The sequence below is a fragment of the Pteropus vampyrus genome, unplaced genomic scaffold (genome assembly GCF_000151845.1).
Source record: "Pteropus vampyrus isolate Shadow unplaced genomic scaffold, Pvam_2.0 Scaffold80, whole genome shotgun sequence".
In the NCBI taxonomy this organism is placed as follows: domain Eukaryota; kingdom Metazoa; phylum Chordata; class Mammalia; order Chiroptera; family Pteropodidae; genus Pteropus; species Pteropus vampyrus.
In genome coordinates, this window is record NW_011888861.1 from 4660105 (window position 1) to 4679241 (window position 19137).

At 39.8% G+C, this 19137-nt stretch overlaps 1 protein-coding gene across 1 annotated transcript in view; it reads right to left on the reverse strand.

The window, feature by feature from the left end:
* Positions 1-19137, reverse strand: part of JARID2 (jumonji and AT-rich interaction domain containing 2) — a 239940-nt gene that overhangs the window by 38224 nt on the left and 182579 nt on the right. Inside the window, exons 5-6 of the mRNA XM_023532274.1 lie at positions 14835-15033; positions 4543-4727 (exon numbers count right to left, since the gene is read on the reverse strand). Of these exons, the coding sequence (XP_023388042.1) occupies positions 4543-4727; positions 14835-15033 (384 nt within the window). The remainder of the gene's footprint in view (positions 1-4542; positions 4728-14834; positions 15034-19137) is intronic.

Below are 19137 nucleotides of genomic sequence, written 5' to 3' on the forward strand. Positions count from 1 at the left end.
GGTGTTGGAGGTTTGAGCCAGATCCTCAGAGGCGTTTACCTTGAGCCAGGGGAACAATGCTAATGCTCTGAAGTACACTCAGCCTTTGAATCCGAAGGGACAGGACACTCTCCTCATGCCCAGTTTATAGATGAAGCCAATTAGCACAGAGATGAGCACCTTGCCCATGCTATACTGCCTGTCACCAGCACAGGCTCCCCGCCCCACCGTGGCTCTCAGTGCCAATTACCACCATGAACGCTGGACCCCACGCACTTAGGGAGTTCAAAAGGAACAGTGAGTGATGCTCAAGGTTTTTACAGCACATTACAATGATGCTGCTGTCCTGAGTTTTCTCGTCTGCTTTATAGCTAGGACTGGCAAACCTAGACAGACTCAATAGTTCCGGCCCCATTCTAGGAATCGACAAGCCTTTCCCAACTCTTCCTCTCTCTCACACCCACAGGTCATCCCTGCCCCTGCAACCACCCAGCAGGCAAAGGAGGGAGGCCACCCTGTGCCTGGTCTGCTCCACCCCCACAAGCTTCAGGCAGAGCAGTGCAGTGCGGAGAAGAGACAGTGAGTCCCTATAGCTGTCATTTTACAAAGGCTCTTGGTGCATTTCCTAACAGAAGGAGCCTTAAAAGGTCACCTTGGCTACTTGCGTGTCAAGCATCTCCACTCTAGGACATGTCCCTCCCCCAATCTTGTACTTGAACAATTCCAGGCAGAACTCACTACCTGACCAGGCAGCTGTAAAGAGAAAAATTCTTCCTCCTTTGAGCTAAAATCTCTGTCTGCTGGCCTGAAGGAGCAGAAGTCAAACTCCCCTACTCCTACCTGCTCTTCAGAAAGCGCAAAGATACTACTCCTCTTTTTTGAGGATCTGTAGACTGGGGATAACTTGTATCCACAGTTCCTTCAACATTTCTCTTTCACCACCTCCATTTTATGTGCCCTTTAAATTCCATATACGCCTTACAGGTTGCAAATATCATCCTCTTGTCATTTGTTTTTCGTTTCTTGTAGAGCTAACTCCACTAGCCCATTTTTTAGTTTCTTTCTTTGTTTTTATGCCTAGAAAGCCCTCCCATGTCTTCAAACAGTAAAATATTCCTCTACGTCTCCTCCTATTTGCTTCTAGATTCAATTGCTTAGATTTACTTCTTTGGTCCACTTGTTATTACTGTTTATATGGCATATATACCACAGAGATTTACATTTTCCATATCTGGACTGGATGTGAACCCTGATCTCTAAAGCTTCTCCCAACCCCAGTGATTATATATTCTAAATAGATTTTCAATTCTGAAGTAAAGACCATACCACAGCAAAATATGGTCTGTGATTCTGTGTTGTATAAGATTCTCGTGGATACTCCCAGTTACAGAAAAAATGGAGAGCTTCAAATGGTTGGCATTTATTCTAAGTGTAAGTAACTAAGTGCACATTGTCAGAAACCATCAATCATAGCCAAGCTGGCAGTATCTGTGCTTGCTTTCAAGACAAATTAAAAGCAACATCTGTAAGAAGTCATACTTCAATGTGATTAAAAATCAAGCCAAAGAACATGAATCTAGGCAATTCTTGACCATTCACCAATTTTCTAAAGCAGTGAACAGAGCTCCTTTATTGAAACATGATACAGGAAGTTTCTTGGTTTTGTTTTTTTTTTTAAATCTCAAATATCCATACTTCTCCGTGCTCTGTTACTGTCACCAAGATGTGCATCAAGATGCAGCCTGATATTAAAGAAATATCAAGTCTATAATGACTTTTCTTTGCTCAGTTAAAAAAAATTATTCTGTGGGTTTGTCCCCTTTCATTGACACTATATGAGCAGTTCAATTCTCAGCTCTGATATTAACAACTGGAAAAGTTATTTAATCCCTCAGTTTTCTCTTCTGTAGACTGAGGATAACAGATGTTCCTGTATGGAGAGCATCTAGCACAATGTCTGGGTTTCGGTAAGCACTTAACACTTAGTAAACCTTATTACTACATATTTAAGAGGACCGTCTCAGGTTATTACATAATCAGATTGTAGCAGTACCTCTTCTTGTCCCCTGGTCTCCCTGCAGTTACAGTGTAAGAAGGGCTTCAATACAGACAGATGGCTGGCTTGAGCAGACCATCATCACCCACTATTGAACCCAGCTGCCCATTACTGCCTCCCAAAATCTGTTTCACGGGGAAAAGAGGCACTGCTAATGCCCTGCCCATGCAGGGAGAAGGTACAACGCTAAAAACACATCCCACACCTCTCCTAGTTTATTGAGTGACTTGACTTTTGGGGGATCCAGAGACACTTTCAGGGGATCCCCTAGGTCAAAACTGTTTTCATAATTATCCTAAGACATTATTTGTGTTTTTCACTGTGTTGATTTTTCAACGATGATGATGGCTAAAGGTGAATTATCTGTGAGAGAAATGCAAATCGAAAGTGCCATGAGATACAACTTCACATCCACTAGGATGGCTATGCTCTAAAATAAAAGATAATGGAGTGTTGGTGAGATGTAGAGAAATTGTAACCCTCATACACTGTTGGTGGGAATGTTTAATGTAGCGGCCCTTTGGAAAATAGGCTGGGAAGTTCCTCAGAAGGTGAAAAAGAGGTACCACGTGACCCACCAATTCTACTCTCAGGTATGCACATAAGATAAATGAAAACACATATCCACAGAAAAAAAATGTACAAAGCAGAATTAATAATAGTTAAAAATTGGGGGGGGGCAGGAAGGGGGGTTCAAAAGTTTGATGAACCTGCGACTCAGAAAAACAAATGGGATATTATCCATCCATAAAAAAAGATTCAAGTACTGATACATGCTACACATATGCATGGATCAATCTTGGAAACATTATGGTAAGTGAAAGAAGCTAATGACAAAAAGTCACAGATTGTATGATTCCATTAATATGCAATGTCCAGAACAGACCAATACATAGAGTTAGAAAGTAGACAGCCAGTTGTCAGGGACTGGGGAGCTCTGGGGAAAATAGGAGTAACTGCTAATGGGTACAAGGTTTATCGGGGGGGGGGGGGGGGCTAAAAATGTTTCAAAGTTGATTGTGGTGAGGGTTGCAGAACTTTGTGAATATACTAAAAAACTATTAAATTCTACACTTTGGGTAAATTTTAAGATATGTCAATTACATTTCAATAAAACTTATTTAAAAAAAAAAAAGTGAGCAAAACTGCTGGTGCCTTAACACAAATCAATGCCGTGGCACCAAACTATACTAATAATTACAGTATTTTTCACTACCAGTTTAAAAAGAAACAAAGCCAACTTCATTTAAGGATGTGATAAAGCAGTACAACTTGTTAATAGTATTAAATCTTGACCCTTGAGTAAACATACTTTGTGTGACAAAATGAGAACTACAAATAAAGCACTTCTCCTGCATACCAAAAAGTATGATGACTATTTCCAGGGGAAAAGCACTTGCACGATTATTTAAGTTGCAAGCTAGCTCATTTTTTCATGGAATGTTATTTTTACTTAAAAGAAGAACCAATACAGTTATTTTCTCAAAAATGAATCAAGTAAGCCTGTCAAGGAAAATAACTAATAGATATTGTGGCCAATAATAGAATATACAATTTCAAGCAAAAATTACAATTCTAAAAAACCTCTATGTGCCACCATGAGTTTGACAGCCTTCCAACACTTAAAGACTTTTCTGATGAGGTCAGTGGTGATATGGGGTTCTTTGATACCGCATAATGAAAGGCGCAGACAATTGGAAAGAAGTACATAACTCAGTGAAACATTATGTTCAAATGATCAATACAAGATATTACAAAACTGCATAGGTAAGAGATCCATTCAAAGTGGAAGGCAAACCGATGGGTTTTAATATAACAAAATATGTAAAGTTTACTGATATAGGTTTAGATTCCTGTAACAACTGACCTTTAAGAAACTACCATTGGTTGAGTACAGGTGTGATGTCAAAGAATAAAATCATCTACAAAGGCTCCTCCCTTTCCAGCTACGTATTTGTCTAAGAATGATTTTCTTCATATATATCAATCAAAACTATGTAATGCAAGAGACTGAAGGCAGAAGCCAACATAAGAATCTAGTTGTCTTCTACTAAGCCAGACATTAAGAGATTTGCAAAAATGTAATACGATGCAACTCTTCTCACCTGTAATTTCTTGGATGGTTTTGGAATGTAACTACTTTTCATAAAAGTGCTATTTGTGTTAATATGTAATGAGTCTGTGTTACTTTTAAATGAATATTTTTAAATTTCCTCAGCTGTAATGTTAACATGGTAAATATCGATAAATACAATCTACATCAATAAAAGCTTTATGGAGGTCCCTCAGTAACTGTGAAGAACAGAAAAGGGTCTTGAGACCAAAATGCCTGAAACCTGCTGGGCTGGACTAGCTTTTCCACAGTTAGTTACATCATGGTTCCCAGAGGCTTTGATGGGCCATGTACTTAAGTCTATACCTACAAGCTCAAGCTCTGGGATGAAGCTTCCTAAATTTGAATCCAGAAAAGTCCTTTGCTAACTATTTGACCTCGAACTAACAATTACCTGGTCCAAGCCTTAGTTTTCTCCACTTACTACTTGTCTCATAGGGTTGCTTTGAGGATTCAATGAGAAAATACTCATCTAGAAAGGGCATGTAGCAGGGCATGAAGCAAGGGCTGGAGCAGGGCATGAAGCAAGTACTCATGAAGAATGGCACTGTGGTTAAGCCAGTAACACCATTCTGAGATCTGGGAATAACAACAACAACTACAACAAAACCAATTCTTCCCCAGCATTACATGCACCTGAAATGGAATGCACAACTCCGGTTCTGTTCTAATGCCATGGAGGGGTTTTGCCTGCCAGCAGCGCTTTAGTAACTTCTCAGAAAAAAATGCTCTGGAAAGCAAAGCCCTGCAAATCAAAGGTGACGTGGTGGGGCACCATGATGACAGACAAGAAAGGGGGACAGGAGGAGAGAGGAAGGCATGTGCCATTAACATCAGAGACCAAACTGGCTGCTCTGTGAACTGCAGCACTGTATTCTACTAAAGAATATTTTGACCAGGTAATCAGAAAAGGGGAAAGTTTTCAAAAATATGAAAATAAAAAATTGAATTAAATTAACTTTAATTTTAAAGAGTAGGATAGTTTTCAAAATGAATCCACTCTCTGTAACCATGTTATCCTGCTGTTTTACAGCAGCAATACACACAAATGGCAAACACAGCCAAAAAGTCAAATGATGTGTTAAATGGGAAGGGGGCGGGGGAGGGTAGGACTGGGCGAAGATGATGGAGCCAGAGAGAAGGTATATTTTGTCCTCAACAGCTCATTAATTTTAAGTGTCGTGGGAACCTGCCAGTTTTACCCCTCCAAGTAATTATCTTTTGTCTTCATTTGTAAGATTCTCGAGGAGTGGAAGGAAAAAAATATATATTCTCTCACAGGGAAAGACTAAAAACCCTGTGAACGAACATAAGAAACAGAAAGACCAAGAAAGTTAGAAGTATAGAAGACCTATGCACACTGTCCCCAATTAAAAGGAATAATTGGACTCTTTAAGAGAGAGAAAAAAAGGCATTTATCATGGTGAACCATATTAAGAAATTGTATTGTACTCAAATACAAACAGTTCGTACATTAATAAAGAGAGAAATATATTGATTTGTACACCCAGAAAGTTAAATGGCCTACAGACAAGTGTTTTCGCACCACGGCAAGCAAAATCTTTAAATCCAAAAACTGATATTCTGATTTAGGGTCACTTCATGCCCGAGAAGATAAGATTGGCTCCCAGTAAGGGATGAAAATGAAATAAGCAAGAGAAGTTACTTTAGAAACATCTGTAACTGCAATCCCACGATCTCCTTGATGGCGGAAAGCTACACTTTCCAAGGAGGAACTCCCATTTATAGCTCCAGGGAGTTTGTACTAAATGATGTTCCCCATATAAGCTTAGTTCACAGAGTTAGATCGCACCAAGATTCCCAAAGGAGACCCATAGGGCAGTCTAAGGAAGCCAGTCATGAGGTCTTTAAAACCCTCACAATATACCCGACCTCTTGGGGGGACGTGGAGAGCTTGGTTTTGATTTCTAGTTCTCAGATTACCAAATACATCTGTGCTTCAATTCTCTGAACTACACACCAGCTGCCTCCCCTGATCTGCCCTCCAGGAATTGCTGAAGTATTTAAAATAAAGTATATGAAGTGCTCTGTGGTCTTGAGAGAAAGGAGTTATGCAAATCTAAGAAGGCTGATCTTCTGAAAAGCTCCTACTTCAATGGACAGGACAAGACTCACATCTGAAAACCATAATTCCCTTTAAACAGACCTGACAAGGCCAGCCCGTGCACTTCTGCCTGCCTTCGTGCCCTTCACACATCCAGATGTCCCAATCTTACTAATTATTAGTGCTAATAAAGGCATCTTGTCTGAACACCAGGAGACAATCCTGAGTTTTTTATTAGGTGAGTAGGCAAGAAGAATCTTACTTGGTTGGCATGTGACAAAAGTTATGATATCCTGAGACAACTCGGTGTCTGACCTGAGCTAATATAATAGGTTTCTAAAGACATCACTGCCTTGAAAGAGAAATATGGACAAGAGGAGTTACTGAAAGCAGGGCCAAAATAAAATGTCTGCTAGCAGGAACACAAGGGATAAGAAGGAGAGAATGAACCCAAGGCCGGAAGATTGGACTAACCCCAAAATTACATAAAATAAGAAATGCTCCCAGTCCTACCCCCAAAACAAATTGAAGGGACAAAAGCAGAATCATTGTAAATAAAAAAGAATGTGTACGGAAAGGAAAAGAGAAGCATGCCAAGTTTCTGATCTCAAGCCAGATATTTAAATGTAAGCTTCATGTCATTACAAAGAGGCCCGACTTGGGGAAGACAGACGCCATCAATTGGCTGGCATTAAATCCTTGTTACTGTACAAAAGCCGCACTTGCTCCCTGGAGCCAGTTCAACTCTGAGTCACTATTGTCTGAAAACAATGGCATGTCTGCCAACCTGTGCCAACAGTTCCAAAAGGATTTGAATGCAGCGTGTTTGAGTGCTGTAACCTGGTTTGCCCTGGGCAAAAACAGCTCCAGTAACTCAGCTACAGCATTCATGTGTAAAACGAGGGAAAGTGGCAAGGATGAGTTTAGGTGAGCGAAAGCCCCTGTGCAATCTCACACTGGCCACCAACATCAAACAAGAGACAAAACGAAATCACAGCAACTCTGTGCACCCCGACCCCAGCATCACACACACATTCTACTGGTTTACATGGTTATCTGTGAAACCTCTGTGGAATTTCTATACAGTGAAATCCTATCACTTTGATAATATATATATAAAACAGGAAAGAAATCCATTAAAAAGATTTTTAGAGGAAAATGAATTTTCTGTGTTAGAACTTAAATTCTGTAGACACAGAATGTGACTTAGATTCTTTTCAATCAAAATTTAGTTGCCACTGTCCCCAGGTCTAAAAACATTGACACAACTACCAGAGTTGGATACATTTGCCATTTAATCATGTTTCTTATAGATGTTCCTAATAACTTCTGATACTAAAGTTTAAAAGGGTGTATGACCTTTATGAGAATATAAAAGGTCAGGGCAACAGAAAGACCATAAATCAGGATGAATGGTTTTTGTCAATGAAAAATCGTTTCTTGGCCCACTTGGCCCCCAAAGGAGCTGAGAAAATGACGAGACTGATGGTCTGATGGTGACTAGCACCATGGCCGAGTCACACATTGGTTGGCTCTAAGGCACCTGCATTCTCCAGAGTGCCAGCGGGGAGGAATGCCTGGGCAAATGGCCTTCTGGAGCAGCAGTAGACAGAGAAATTTCCTGCTTTATCTCTCAAAAAACAAGACAAAGAGCATGGAACCATGGGTTATACTCAGAAGGGGACATGCATTAACTCTTAAATAACAAATGAATAAAGTGTTTTTGCAGTTTGGGGTTTCATAAAACCCTTTATTCAAGGGGACGAATCCTAAAAGGCCAGTCACAACTAAAGTAAATTATTCTGGCCCACTTTTGCATATGAAAAAGGATGTTGTAGCTATTCACAACACACTGAGAGAGAGACACCCTGAAAATGTGTTAAATTGGAAGGCACCCCATATACGTAGTCAGTTATACAAGAAGAACTGGTGATTTTCGGAATAAAAGTATTAATACAGAAAAACTAAATACAGAAATATTTGCGTTTTAATAAGGATTGTTTTCAAGGTTCTCCAAATAAATATCGAAGATCCACTATTCTTTCACAAACACCTCCACCTACCCTCTAGCTAGGAAACAAATGACTTTCAAAAATTCTATATGCACATTTTACAGTCTCTGGAAATGGCACAACTTCCCAAGTGACTAAAGATTTCCCTTAAGACAGGACAGATGAATTTAGCTAAAAATACTAAATACTGACTAGTCTGGTGAACAGCTCAGCAATTCAATTTACAGTGTACATGATATAGACATATCCCAGTCAACTATAGACAACAAAACTGATTAAAGATTCTAAGACTCTAACACATATTAATTTATTCACAACTGCAGGGTATTACAGTTCTCTAGAAGAGTCATGGGTTACGGGTGTGGTAACAGGACAGTAGCCAGCCCCCACTTCCTGAGAACACACCAAGTGCCAGTCTCTGTCTATCTGTCACTCGTTTACTCCTAACAGATTCTTGTTTATCCTTCAATAAGCCATAATGCTCATATCATGTAATTCGCCCATGTAATTCCAATGGATTTCTGCATATTCACAGAGCTGTTCAATCATTACCCTGCTGTAAGTTTAAAACATTTTCATTGCCCCAAAATGAAACACCATGCCCATTAGCAGTCACTTCCCATTCCCTCCTACCCCCAATCCTAACCCTAATGGAAAAAGCTGATGTTATCTGCATTTTATAAGCAAAGAAACTGAGATTTAAAGAGGTTGAATAACTGGCCCAATGACACCTGGTTAGGAAGGTGTATCTGAACCACAAGATTCTCTTCTACCACCAGGCACGTCACCTAGTTGACCATCATTCAAATCTGCATGAGCATCTCACCACAGAGGAGATGGGCTCTTACATTCCCAGGAAGAGACATCCACACACTAAATTCGAGGGGCGCTTGGCCTTCTGTCCTAAGTTGTGTGTGTCCCAAAGGTCCTGTGTGGACCAGTGGAACAAATGCTTAAGGAAAATGAGAAGAAACAGGGACAGGCCAATTAAACCAATGGACAGGTGTTATTGGGGACTGCCTACCAAGCTCAAAACAGCTCGTTCTAGTAAAGTCAATAATGTCACACACACCCACAGTGGTAACAGCTGCCTCTCACAAAACCCTCCCCATGTGACAGGCATTTAAACATACCAACTTTCCAGGATTCTCTCCTCTATTACAAGGCTGTCCTAGGCTTCCAGATCTTCTCAATCACATGCGGTATTAATGGTAATAGCCAACAGGCACTTTCAACCAGACATGAACTGTTCACACGTACATTAACTCATTTTGCTTTCACCAAAACCTATGAAAAAGGCTCCAATGATCTCTTCTTTAAAGTTGAGAAAATTAAAACACGGAAAGCTTGCCCAAGGTTGCAGCTGTAATGGAAGGTAAGATCCAGCATCGTGCTCTCAACCGCTATGCTAAGTGGCCCAGCATACGGAAGTGGTGAATGGTAAGGAGCAAATACTTTATAACCTGACTACAGTGTACTACTGCTCTTAAAAAAACACGCTCCTAGCCCACATTCCAAATTTCTGGAATATTCACTTGCCTCAACAGGAAAACAAATGGAGCAGCCAGAGATTTAAGAAAGGTAAAGAGAGTATCCCATGAAAACATCAATTAAAGAAAAAAGCATTTGTCAGCTAGAGAGCATCTCCTCATTGCAAAGGCTATGGCGGAGCCCTGGACCTGCCTGCACACCCACTCCTCCACCACCCTGATGGAAAGAGGCCTGAATGCACCTCGAAGGCAACCACAGAGCAGAAATGTGGTAAACTCGTCCAAATGATTGCTTTTTGGCCCTTACACAACATGCCCCCGGTGTGAATCCAAAAGCAATTAAATCATTCCAGCTGGGAGTTCAATGACATGTTATTTAAAAAGTCTTCTGAGAAATGTCCCTGTTCAGAACGAGATGAGCACACAAAGGAACAATGGTCTCTGCTATTCTTTCCATTCTTCATAAGTGCAAAAAGGTGTTTGAAGAATATACAATACGTGGCTGATGTGAGCGATGAACCTTCACCAAGTTCTCTGCAAAGGATGACAAACACCTCACCACAACGAAAATGCTGAGGAAAAACCAAAGCCAAATTCCAAACGAATGTATTAATTCCTCTGGTCTACCTCTTATCCCACTGGAAAAAAACTAACCAATTATGAGAACTTTTCAGAAACTAAGCCATTTCAAATATCAACTTGTAGCATAAATACCCAGAAAGCAGTGTTTTGATTGCATTGTTTTGTTTCCAAATAGTGATTACCTAAGGGCTCTATCATTAGGATCATTTGAGGTTCTGTATATGCAAGACTATTTCAGAAACTCTGAAGAGCTATTTAAATAGAAGTTGCTGAAGGCATTGTTATTGTAACCCTTGAGTGTTAACCCAAGGTCAAAAGCACGCGTGATGCTGTCCATGTCATTTCAGATTATGTATTTTAATAAACAAATCCATTTTCATTAGGATGCTCCAGTGGATTATAAATGAGAGCATCAAGAGTTCTGTGTAACGTCTGCAAAACTCAACATCTGCCTGGGGACACCAGGCTCTTGCAGGAGACTATTGGGGTCAGGGCTTCTACCCGAGGGAAGAGGAGGACTGTCACAGAAAGGCCCAATTAGACACCAACTGCAGCACATTGTCAGAAGGTGAGCTGGCAGGTGTGCTCTCCCCTGATTCCTGTTTGGTAAGGAACCCCCGCTGCTTCACTCGGGTTCAAGTTTTGGGGAGAAACAAGATAAAGTGGGACACCATCGACAGTTTTCTTCAAGCTTACACTGCCTAAATAAAACTATTCTCCTGGACATGCAGCCTAATCAGGGTTCTTGGCCAAAGGTGCCACAGTAATAGTGTTAGTTTTCCACAATTTGTTTTTTGTGCATTTCTTTCCCCACATTTCAGTGAAGGTGATCCTCCTGGGGGAGGATACAGATGTTGCTAAATTTCCTGACATACCTCAACATCTCTGGCATACAAAGTAGGAAAAAGTGGCAAGAGAAATACTGTCATGGAGAAAAACACAGAAATGCAATTTGTTCTCCACTTTCTTGTGCGAAAAAGTCAACAATTCTGAGGGCCTGCTTGTCTACACAATTATTATGCCGTCATCCAGGTTATTCGTGTTAGAAAATCTATTTTAACACTCACGCATTCTTTATCCAATCAAAATGTTGATAATCCATCTCGAGGTTTTACTTTTTGGAAAATGAGGCATGGCAGGAAAAGAGCCTTCATCTTATTCGCAAACTACACCCCACCTTTTCTTTTTGTATACACAGTGAACTTATTTTAATCTCTAGAATTTTTTTTTTTTCCTTATGCTTATCAAGCACCCTCTAAAATCAGAGAATGGGGGCTGAGGGCTAAGGGAAGCACAAGGCGCAGGCCAAGAACATCACGGGTCTCTTGATGTGGCAGGTGTCACACACAGGGCCCTCTAATCCATTCTGGGGAGTGGCAAGTCCAACTGCTCGCCTGCATGGCTGGGGTACCCTCTGACACCTGCCCGCTGTTCATTACAAGGCAATTAGGCACCAGTGCCATAGAAATCTAATCAAGCTTGGAGCTCTGCAGGTGCTCTCAGAAACTGAACAGAAAAGATTCAATTTTCTGAACATAAAGAAGCCTCCTCTGAACCTCAGACAGAACAAAGTTGGCTAGGGCAGGTCCTGGGTAATCCTGGGGTCTAGCATGTTTTTCATATACATAATCACTCACCATCTATCAACTTTCTTTAAAGATAAAACCACTGGCCCAACGCCAGGTCAACAGACTCAGGTAAACATCTTCTTTACTCTCACCAAGAATTTTCTATCTCAAATGAACTGTCTACAAGAGGATCTGTTTCATTCTGTTGTCATATATCACATTTAAACAAACATCCCCTTTTATAACTTGATGGCTACCAACAGTGAAATCCTATTACGAGGAATCTCAAGGAGTTCTACTCTACATTTACAAAGAAATGGGTCTCAGTAAAAGCAAAGCAGGAAAAGATGACTAGCTGCCACAGGAATTGTTGCCAGCATTTGTTCTATATTAATGACTATGACAGCAGTCAATGCAAAATTGTTATCCTCTTTCCTTGAGAACTCAGCCAATTCCTTCGCCCTCACCCCACCCCCTTCATATAACTCCCTGTAATTTGCTGCCAGATATTCACTGCCCCTTCACATCACCATCTTGCAGCTCATATAAAAAGAGAATTAAAGAAAATAAGATCTACACACATGAAAGATAGTAATTTTTGACACTGGAAGTTAAAACTATAAGAAAATCATCTAGTTAACCAGCAAGCTCAAACAAGCTAGAAAAAGGAAGGAGTTGAGGACCCAATCACAACTACACGAGTACACAGGGGATTAATTCACCTGATTGACATGACTGTTGAATTCACCTACCCAACCACAGTGAGAATGAAAAATAACATCTCGTGGAACCATTCTGATATAGTACTGGTGAAATATATGTCTACTGGATGGACAAACAGACTAACAGATGTGAGTCCAACTTCACATTCTGTTCATACTTACTCTTGATTTGTATTAAACCAAATTAAACTATAAGAGTAAATACCTTCTCAAGAATTAAAAAAAAAAAAAATCCCTACAAACCTATTTGCTTCATTCTGTCTCAGAAAGCCAATTTGTTCTGATTGCTTTAGCCAGCAGCTCCATAATAAATTCCCAGTCTATTCTATCTTTTACCATCATCGCAAACTCAACAGATGATAAAGCTCTTAACTACCTTCCTAATTCCTGTTCTATTACTTTCAACCCTGCATCTCTAGGCAGCTGTGAAAAGCTGATCATTTCTGCTTCAAAACGCCTCCTGCACTCATCTGAACTACTGTTAAGTCCAGCCTCTCATCCCCTCTCATTTCAGACTAAACCCTATTGCTGGGGGAATCATTCTGAACTTGACATCTATTTCATCTTATTTCCACATCTGAAATCATCGACCATTCCCAATTCTCTATATTTGAATTCTTCCTCCTACTTAGCAGGGTATATGTTCTCAACACTATCCTGTGGTTTCCAGTTGCCCCAAAGTACACCCCACCCCCATACTGGTAGGTCAATGTGTCACCATTTCAAAACTAGGCAATATTCCACATTCCACCATTTATGTGGAAATTCACAATTCATGACCTTCCCTAAAAAGTTCATCTCTACACCTGTGCCTGTACTCCTACTCATATATGGAGCTCTCTTCTAACCATCAAGATTTCCTGATGACCACAACTGCAGGTAAAATAACTTTTTCCCGAAAAGTTAAAAATAAGCCACCATTTTTTATTAGGCACTGGAATTATTAACCCCATCTACTTAACTAAACTCTAAGTCCTTAAAAGTGAGTCAGGTATTTACCACATTTATAGGCCATCAAAAACAGCCATAAGCAAGAGGTGTGACAGATAATAATCATTAAACTGGCAATGCAGAAATGTCCAACAATAATGAGAGGTATACACAGATTCCCATCATGTATCAGCTGTGCTTGTCCTGAACCTCTATTTCCTTCCCACTGAGTCCAGAAAGACATGTGGTAGCTCAGTGCACAGCTGAGGGTGGAGGGGAAAAAAAAAAAAGAGAGAGAGAGAGAGAGAGAAAGAGAGAGAGAAACTTTCCTTTGCCTCAATCACTTATTGACAGTTCTGATTTTCTGCCATTTGTACACCAAGGCTCCCTACAGAATAGGGTTTCTGTGAGTCCTACACGAAATATGTCTAGCAGAGTACCTGGTAGGAGCTCAACAGAAAACAGCCATAATAATATCCCCACCCCAATGCCATTGCTTCACTCTGCTTTTCTTACCTCTTTCCCGGACCCCACACTAATTCCATTCGTCACCAAGTTCTCTAGGCACCGCCCCTGCCACATTTCTGGACTTCTGTCGCCCCTGTTATTTGTGCTGCCAGGACCAACTTTTAGTCCTTTGTTACTTTTGACCAGGTAATCACCTATGATTACGGCCTTCCAATGTGTTTCCTCTTCTTCAAGTCATTTCTCTTTATGTAATCCTCATAATCAATGCCCGCTTAATCTTTCCAGAACACATCTCCAATTGAGTCACTTCCTTGTTAAAAAACCACTAGGCACTTTCCACTTAAGCCAACTTAAACCGTTTCCTCTCTGACATCCAACCTTTTGTCCTATTCCTCCTCCCACACACCACAGCACTGGAAGAAAAAAAAATCAATCTAGTTTATAATATATGTGCATTTACTTATTTCTTATGCTGAATAATGGTTTTTTAACACTAGTTTCACCTGCTGAAATCACAGTAAGTTGATCACAAAAGTTTCTTCACGAAATCTTCTTAACCACCCCCGATTTGATGGAATGGCTCCCTCTTCAAAATCCTATTATCTGTAGCTCTTAGGGAATTTATCATCATCTCCACAACATAAGAAAGTTTCTACTCATCTTGCCAATCTATTCATCTAAAATATACTTGACTGTATGTGTCAATCTCTTTGCTCTTAAAGTGTCTTGCACTTAAACAAGTTAGTGGCTTTCCCACTAACCGGCTACACAGCTTTCATCTGCCACCTTCTTCTCAACAGCTTTCCTACCCAAAGCTTGGATTTTATCTTCTTTTTTTTTTTTTTTTACCCCAAATCAATACTAAACCTACCATGCCCATTGTGAACATGCTTGGGGGTTTTTCCTTTCCTGGGGGTTGACTGGCATGAAGATGAAGCATTGTTGGTGGCTATTTTGACATCTTCTGTCTCATCATCTTCCTCCTCGACGTCCTCCTCGTCCTGAGAGCTTCCGAAATATACCATGCTGTTGGGCAGCGCAGGAGAACCTGGGAGGTTTAAGAAAGAGGGCTCATAAACACAGGCCTGGATGCTCGCCCCTTCCAGAAGGAGCACTACAAAGAGAGACATTTATTAATTTATGAACCTAAATCTTCATGACCGAGCAGACTAAACAAAGCTATTCATCTCTACTGCCATTTTTAATTTATTTTTCAAATGTCCCCCAGGAAATATAACTCCATCTGTGTCCTTTTAACAGATTTCAAGCAAAACTCCCACAGTAGGAGGATGATGCCATTCACCAAACCAAAATAGTTCGGAGGGGTGGGGGGAAACACCTCCAAAGATTGAATTGAGCAAGGAAAAAAATCAATACAATAAAAACATCTAACCACAGTTGTCAAGGACAAGACTGTTCTGGGTTATGCCTTTAACTTAAAAACTTTAAAAAATATGAATTTAATCAAACAAATTTAAGAATGAAAGAAAAGACAATCAGAGAAAAGCGAGTGGTTAAAAACAGAATATAACATTTCCTTATAGAAGGTAATGGTCTTATACTCAAATGGGGTGAATGACAGACATAGAGTCCCCAAAATAATATACTTGGAAGCTATTTCACTATCATAAGCAGCAACGTAAATTTAAAATAAATACCTACGCAACAAAACTCTACTCATAAGAGAACTCAAATCTCTCACTCCTTTTACATCTTAACCTCCTCATCCCCAAATGTTTTCATGTCTGAACTTAAGACAGCAATAACACCAGAAAAGAAGCTCAGTATTATACAGAAGCCTACACAGTTCTTATCAGATTATAACAATTCAAAAGGAAATGTCAACTCACTGGTGTATTGTTTGGGACCAGATGCTGCTAAAAAACAAAGAAAATCTCCAAAATTAATTTCCAGCAACCACCTTAATCTTCTTTCCCATTAAGAATGTTTGGGAGAGCTACTACCAATAGCAGAAGAAGTAATAAATGTGGAGTTCGTTTTTTCTCTTGCCCACTTTCCTGTGAATGAGCTAACATTCCCAGTAACATCAATAAAGATACCAGTAAACAATTTGCTCTCCTCCCCAAATGGAGATCTCACACTGCAAATGCAATGGTAAATATCATTCCTGTCCAATTCAGAGCTACATGTTCTAACAAAGAGATGGGAATGAATGAATGAATTCAGCAACATGGAGCTGAAGTGGCAAACCAAACACCCTTCTTGCAGAAATGCAAAGACGAAACAGACACCTCCAGTCCTGTTCTCTTTTGTTGCAATCATGACCTACCAATATTCAAAAGCCCTAAAACTTATCTGAGTCTCACCACTGGGTAGAAATCAAACTCCAAAAGGATGTATGTGGCAGAAGAAAGAAGGAAGAAAGAAGAAGAAAGAAGAAAGAAGAAAGAAGGAAGAAGGAAGAAGGAAGAAGGAAGAAGGAAGAAGGAAGGAAGGAACGAAGGAACGAAGGAAGGAACGAAGGAAGGAATGAAGGAAGGAAGGAAAAAGGACCCTCAGTGGATAACAGAATATGTACAGTCTAACAGAAGCCATTCCCCACGTTTTAGGGGTTTTTTCCTTCCCCTTTGATCATTTCCAGTTAAAAGTAGGGTTTCAACAGAAGGTTCTTAAATCTGAGGCAGACTTTGAGGGGAAATCATTTAAACGAATAAGAGAGATGAAGTCAAAACAAGAAAAAGAAAAAGAAAATCCTTACCCATACATATTGCCACTGAAAGAATAGGTTTACTCTTGTTCTAAGTGGTTTTACAACTATTACATGACTCACTATGACTAGGAAAAGAGGAGACAGCATCCCTCTCAGCTTCCTAATCAGAGCTTTCCAGTCAGGGCTCACCATTCACAGGTAATACTACTGGATCCTTCTTTCCTAAGTTGAACTTTATAAAGTACTTAAGAAAAAGCAAAAGAACCTTTATTTCAGCACTCAAAGGAATTTTGAGTTAAAAAAAAAAATTAACCATAGGCTGCAACTCATCCTAGCATGTACCATGACATAGGAGACATGTTATATGCTGTCACAGAGACACAGTGGGGAACTTCAACACCTGGAAGTTATTCAGCAGTTAAATCTCCCTGTTCGGTAAAATGAAAGGGAATAGGTTAAATAATCTCTTCAAGTTCCTTCCAGATCAAAATATCCATGTCTAATTTCTTCTAAAGAATAGCTTCCTATACTCTACCCTGGATACACCGACTAGCAGTTGAAATCAGAAAGTTGGTTGGATTAGTTTCGAAAAGAGCAGGTTTTTGTGTAGACCCGGCAGTAACTTCCGCAGCCAACTCTGCCATCTGTTGGAGGGTTAAGGAAATAAGCCATTACTCGTTCAGACTTCCTCTTTCTCTCTTCAGCAGAAAATGCAAGAAATTCTGCAACAGAGGCCACTTGGGAGTAATATGAAAATAGGGGAAAATACAACTCACAAAAATAGTCTATGTTTCAAAGAGAATCAGGTAAAACCACATGGAACACATGAGAAAGAAAAAGGAAGTAACTTCCACTTATAGAATCTGTTGATATTTTTAAATCTCAAACATTGGATAAGCAGCATGAAGCAACAATCGTAATCCTCACGCTCAAGATTTAGAGAGAATGAGGAGAGGATTAAGTTTACAATCCAAAGAATTAAAAGTGAAAAAATGTCTAAAAGCTCTGTTCAGCATCCAAGTTTTGTTAATACCCTATATATAATTTCAACAAAAGTAGAAAACCACCAATCTTATGAATTTAACAGCTTCTCAGAAAATATAAATAAACTGATAACAGGACAAATATTCTAAAAGAAAATCACAGACTAAAAAAAGAGAAATGTAAAATAGGAGACAGAAGACAAGTAAAAAAATGGGGGTGAGGGGTTCCTAAGGGACTCACTCTCAAAGTCCTTCTGATGGAACTTGCTCTGCAGTCAAGAAAGGATGCGATTTCCTCTAAATATGGGGGCACAGAGAACGAAAGCAGTTTGCCTTCCACTGAAAGGTGACTTTGGTTCTATTCAGGTAACTGACATGTTGGTCTGGACCTACAGCTACAGCACCAGCAAAGAAAAAATGGATAATGAAGTGTTCTTTATTTAACCAGATGGAGAATGGAGAGGCTAATATGGTAAAGGGAAGGAAAACTCCTGGGAGAAGGATAAGTGGAGGGCAAAGATCACTGCTCAGTAATAATGAATTTCATGTGGGGAGGGCGGTTAACTATCAACAGAGGCAAGAAGATGTCCTGAGTTCAAATATCAGCCTTGCACCAATTCTCCTCTAGGGCAGGAGAATCTAATGTGCAGAGTCCAAAGCTCTGTCACCACGCAGCTATTGTAAAGCCCTCCAATACTCCACTGGCATGAACATTTGGCAAAGTAATGGAGAAGCCAAACTAGCAGACCAGGCCAGGAAAAACCACAGCACTGCAAAAGTAGCTTCTTTCTTTCCTGGTGAGAAAAAAACTAGTAAGCTCATCTCATATTTCATAATCAAGGCGATGGAGAAACATACTGTTATATGCTAAAACCTAGAAAATAAGTATATAACAACCTTAGATTAAAAAAAAAAAAAGGCACGAGAAGTCTAAACTGGCTATGGCATTCATATGGAACTTATTTATTTCTTCCTAGCTTAGATAAAAGCTCATTCATCTGATTTACAAATAAGTTTAGAGGAAGAAGAAACTGCTATACACACAGATGAAGAAAAGGATATCGCAAAACCCGAACAGCACACAGAAGTCTGGGTTATTTATCACTGGTGAAAATTACCCACATTTCTCATTATAAAATGGGTAACTGGGTATATTACATAATCATGTTGATGCTGAGTGAAAAGAAATTTAAATTAATTTTTAGTATTTGAAAATAAAGAGAGTGTTTTTCATTAAAAATCGTTTGCAACTTATAGATCCTGGCACATAAGAGGTAAGCTTCATCTCTAGAAAATTTATTAGGAAAACTTCTTTCCTTCAAATGAAGCAAACTTTTGAAAAGCTCATTGTGGGCCCAGGAAAACAGAAATGGGGTTATGACAGGGATGAAAGTAACAGGAAGAGAGAGCTGGGAGAGAGGTGATTCACAACTTGAAGCTGCTTCTTAAAAAGAGATCTTCCCTTTCCACAGCAAGGCTCACCTACCACCTGCTGCAA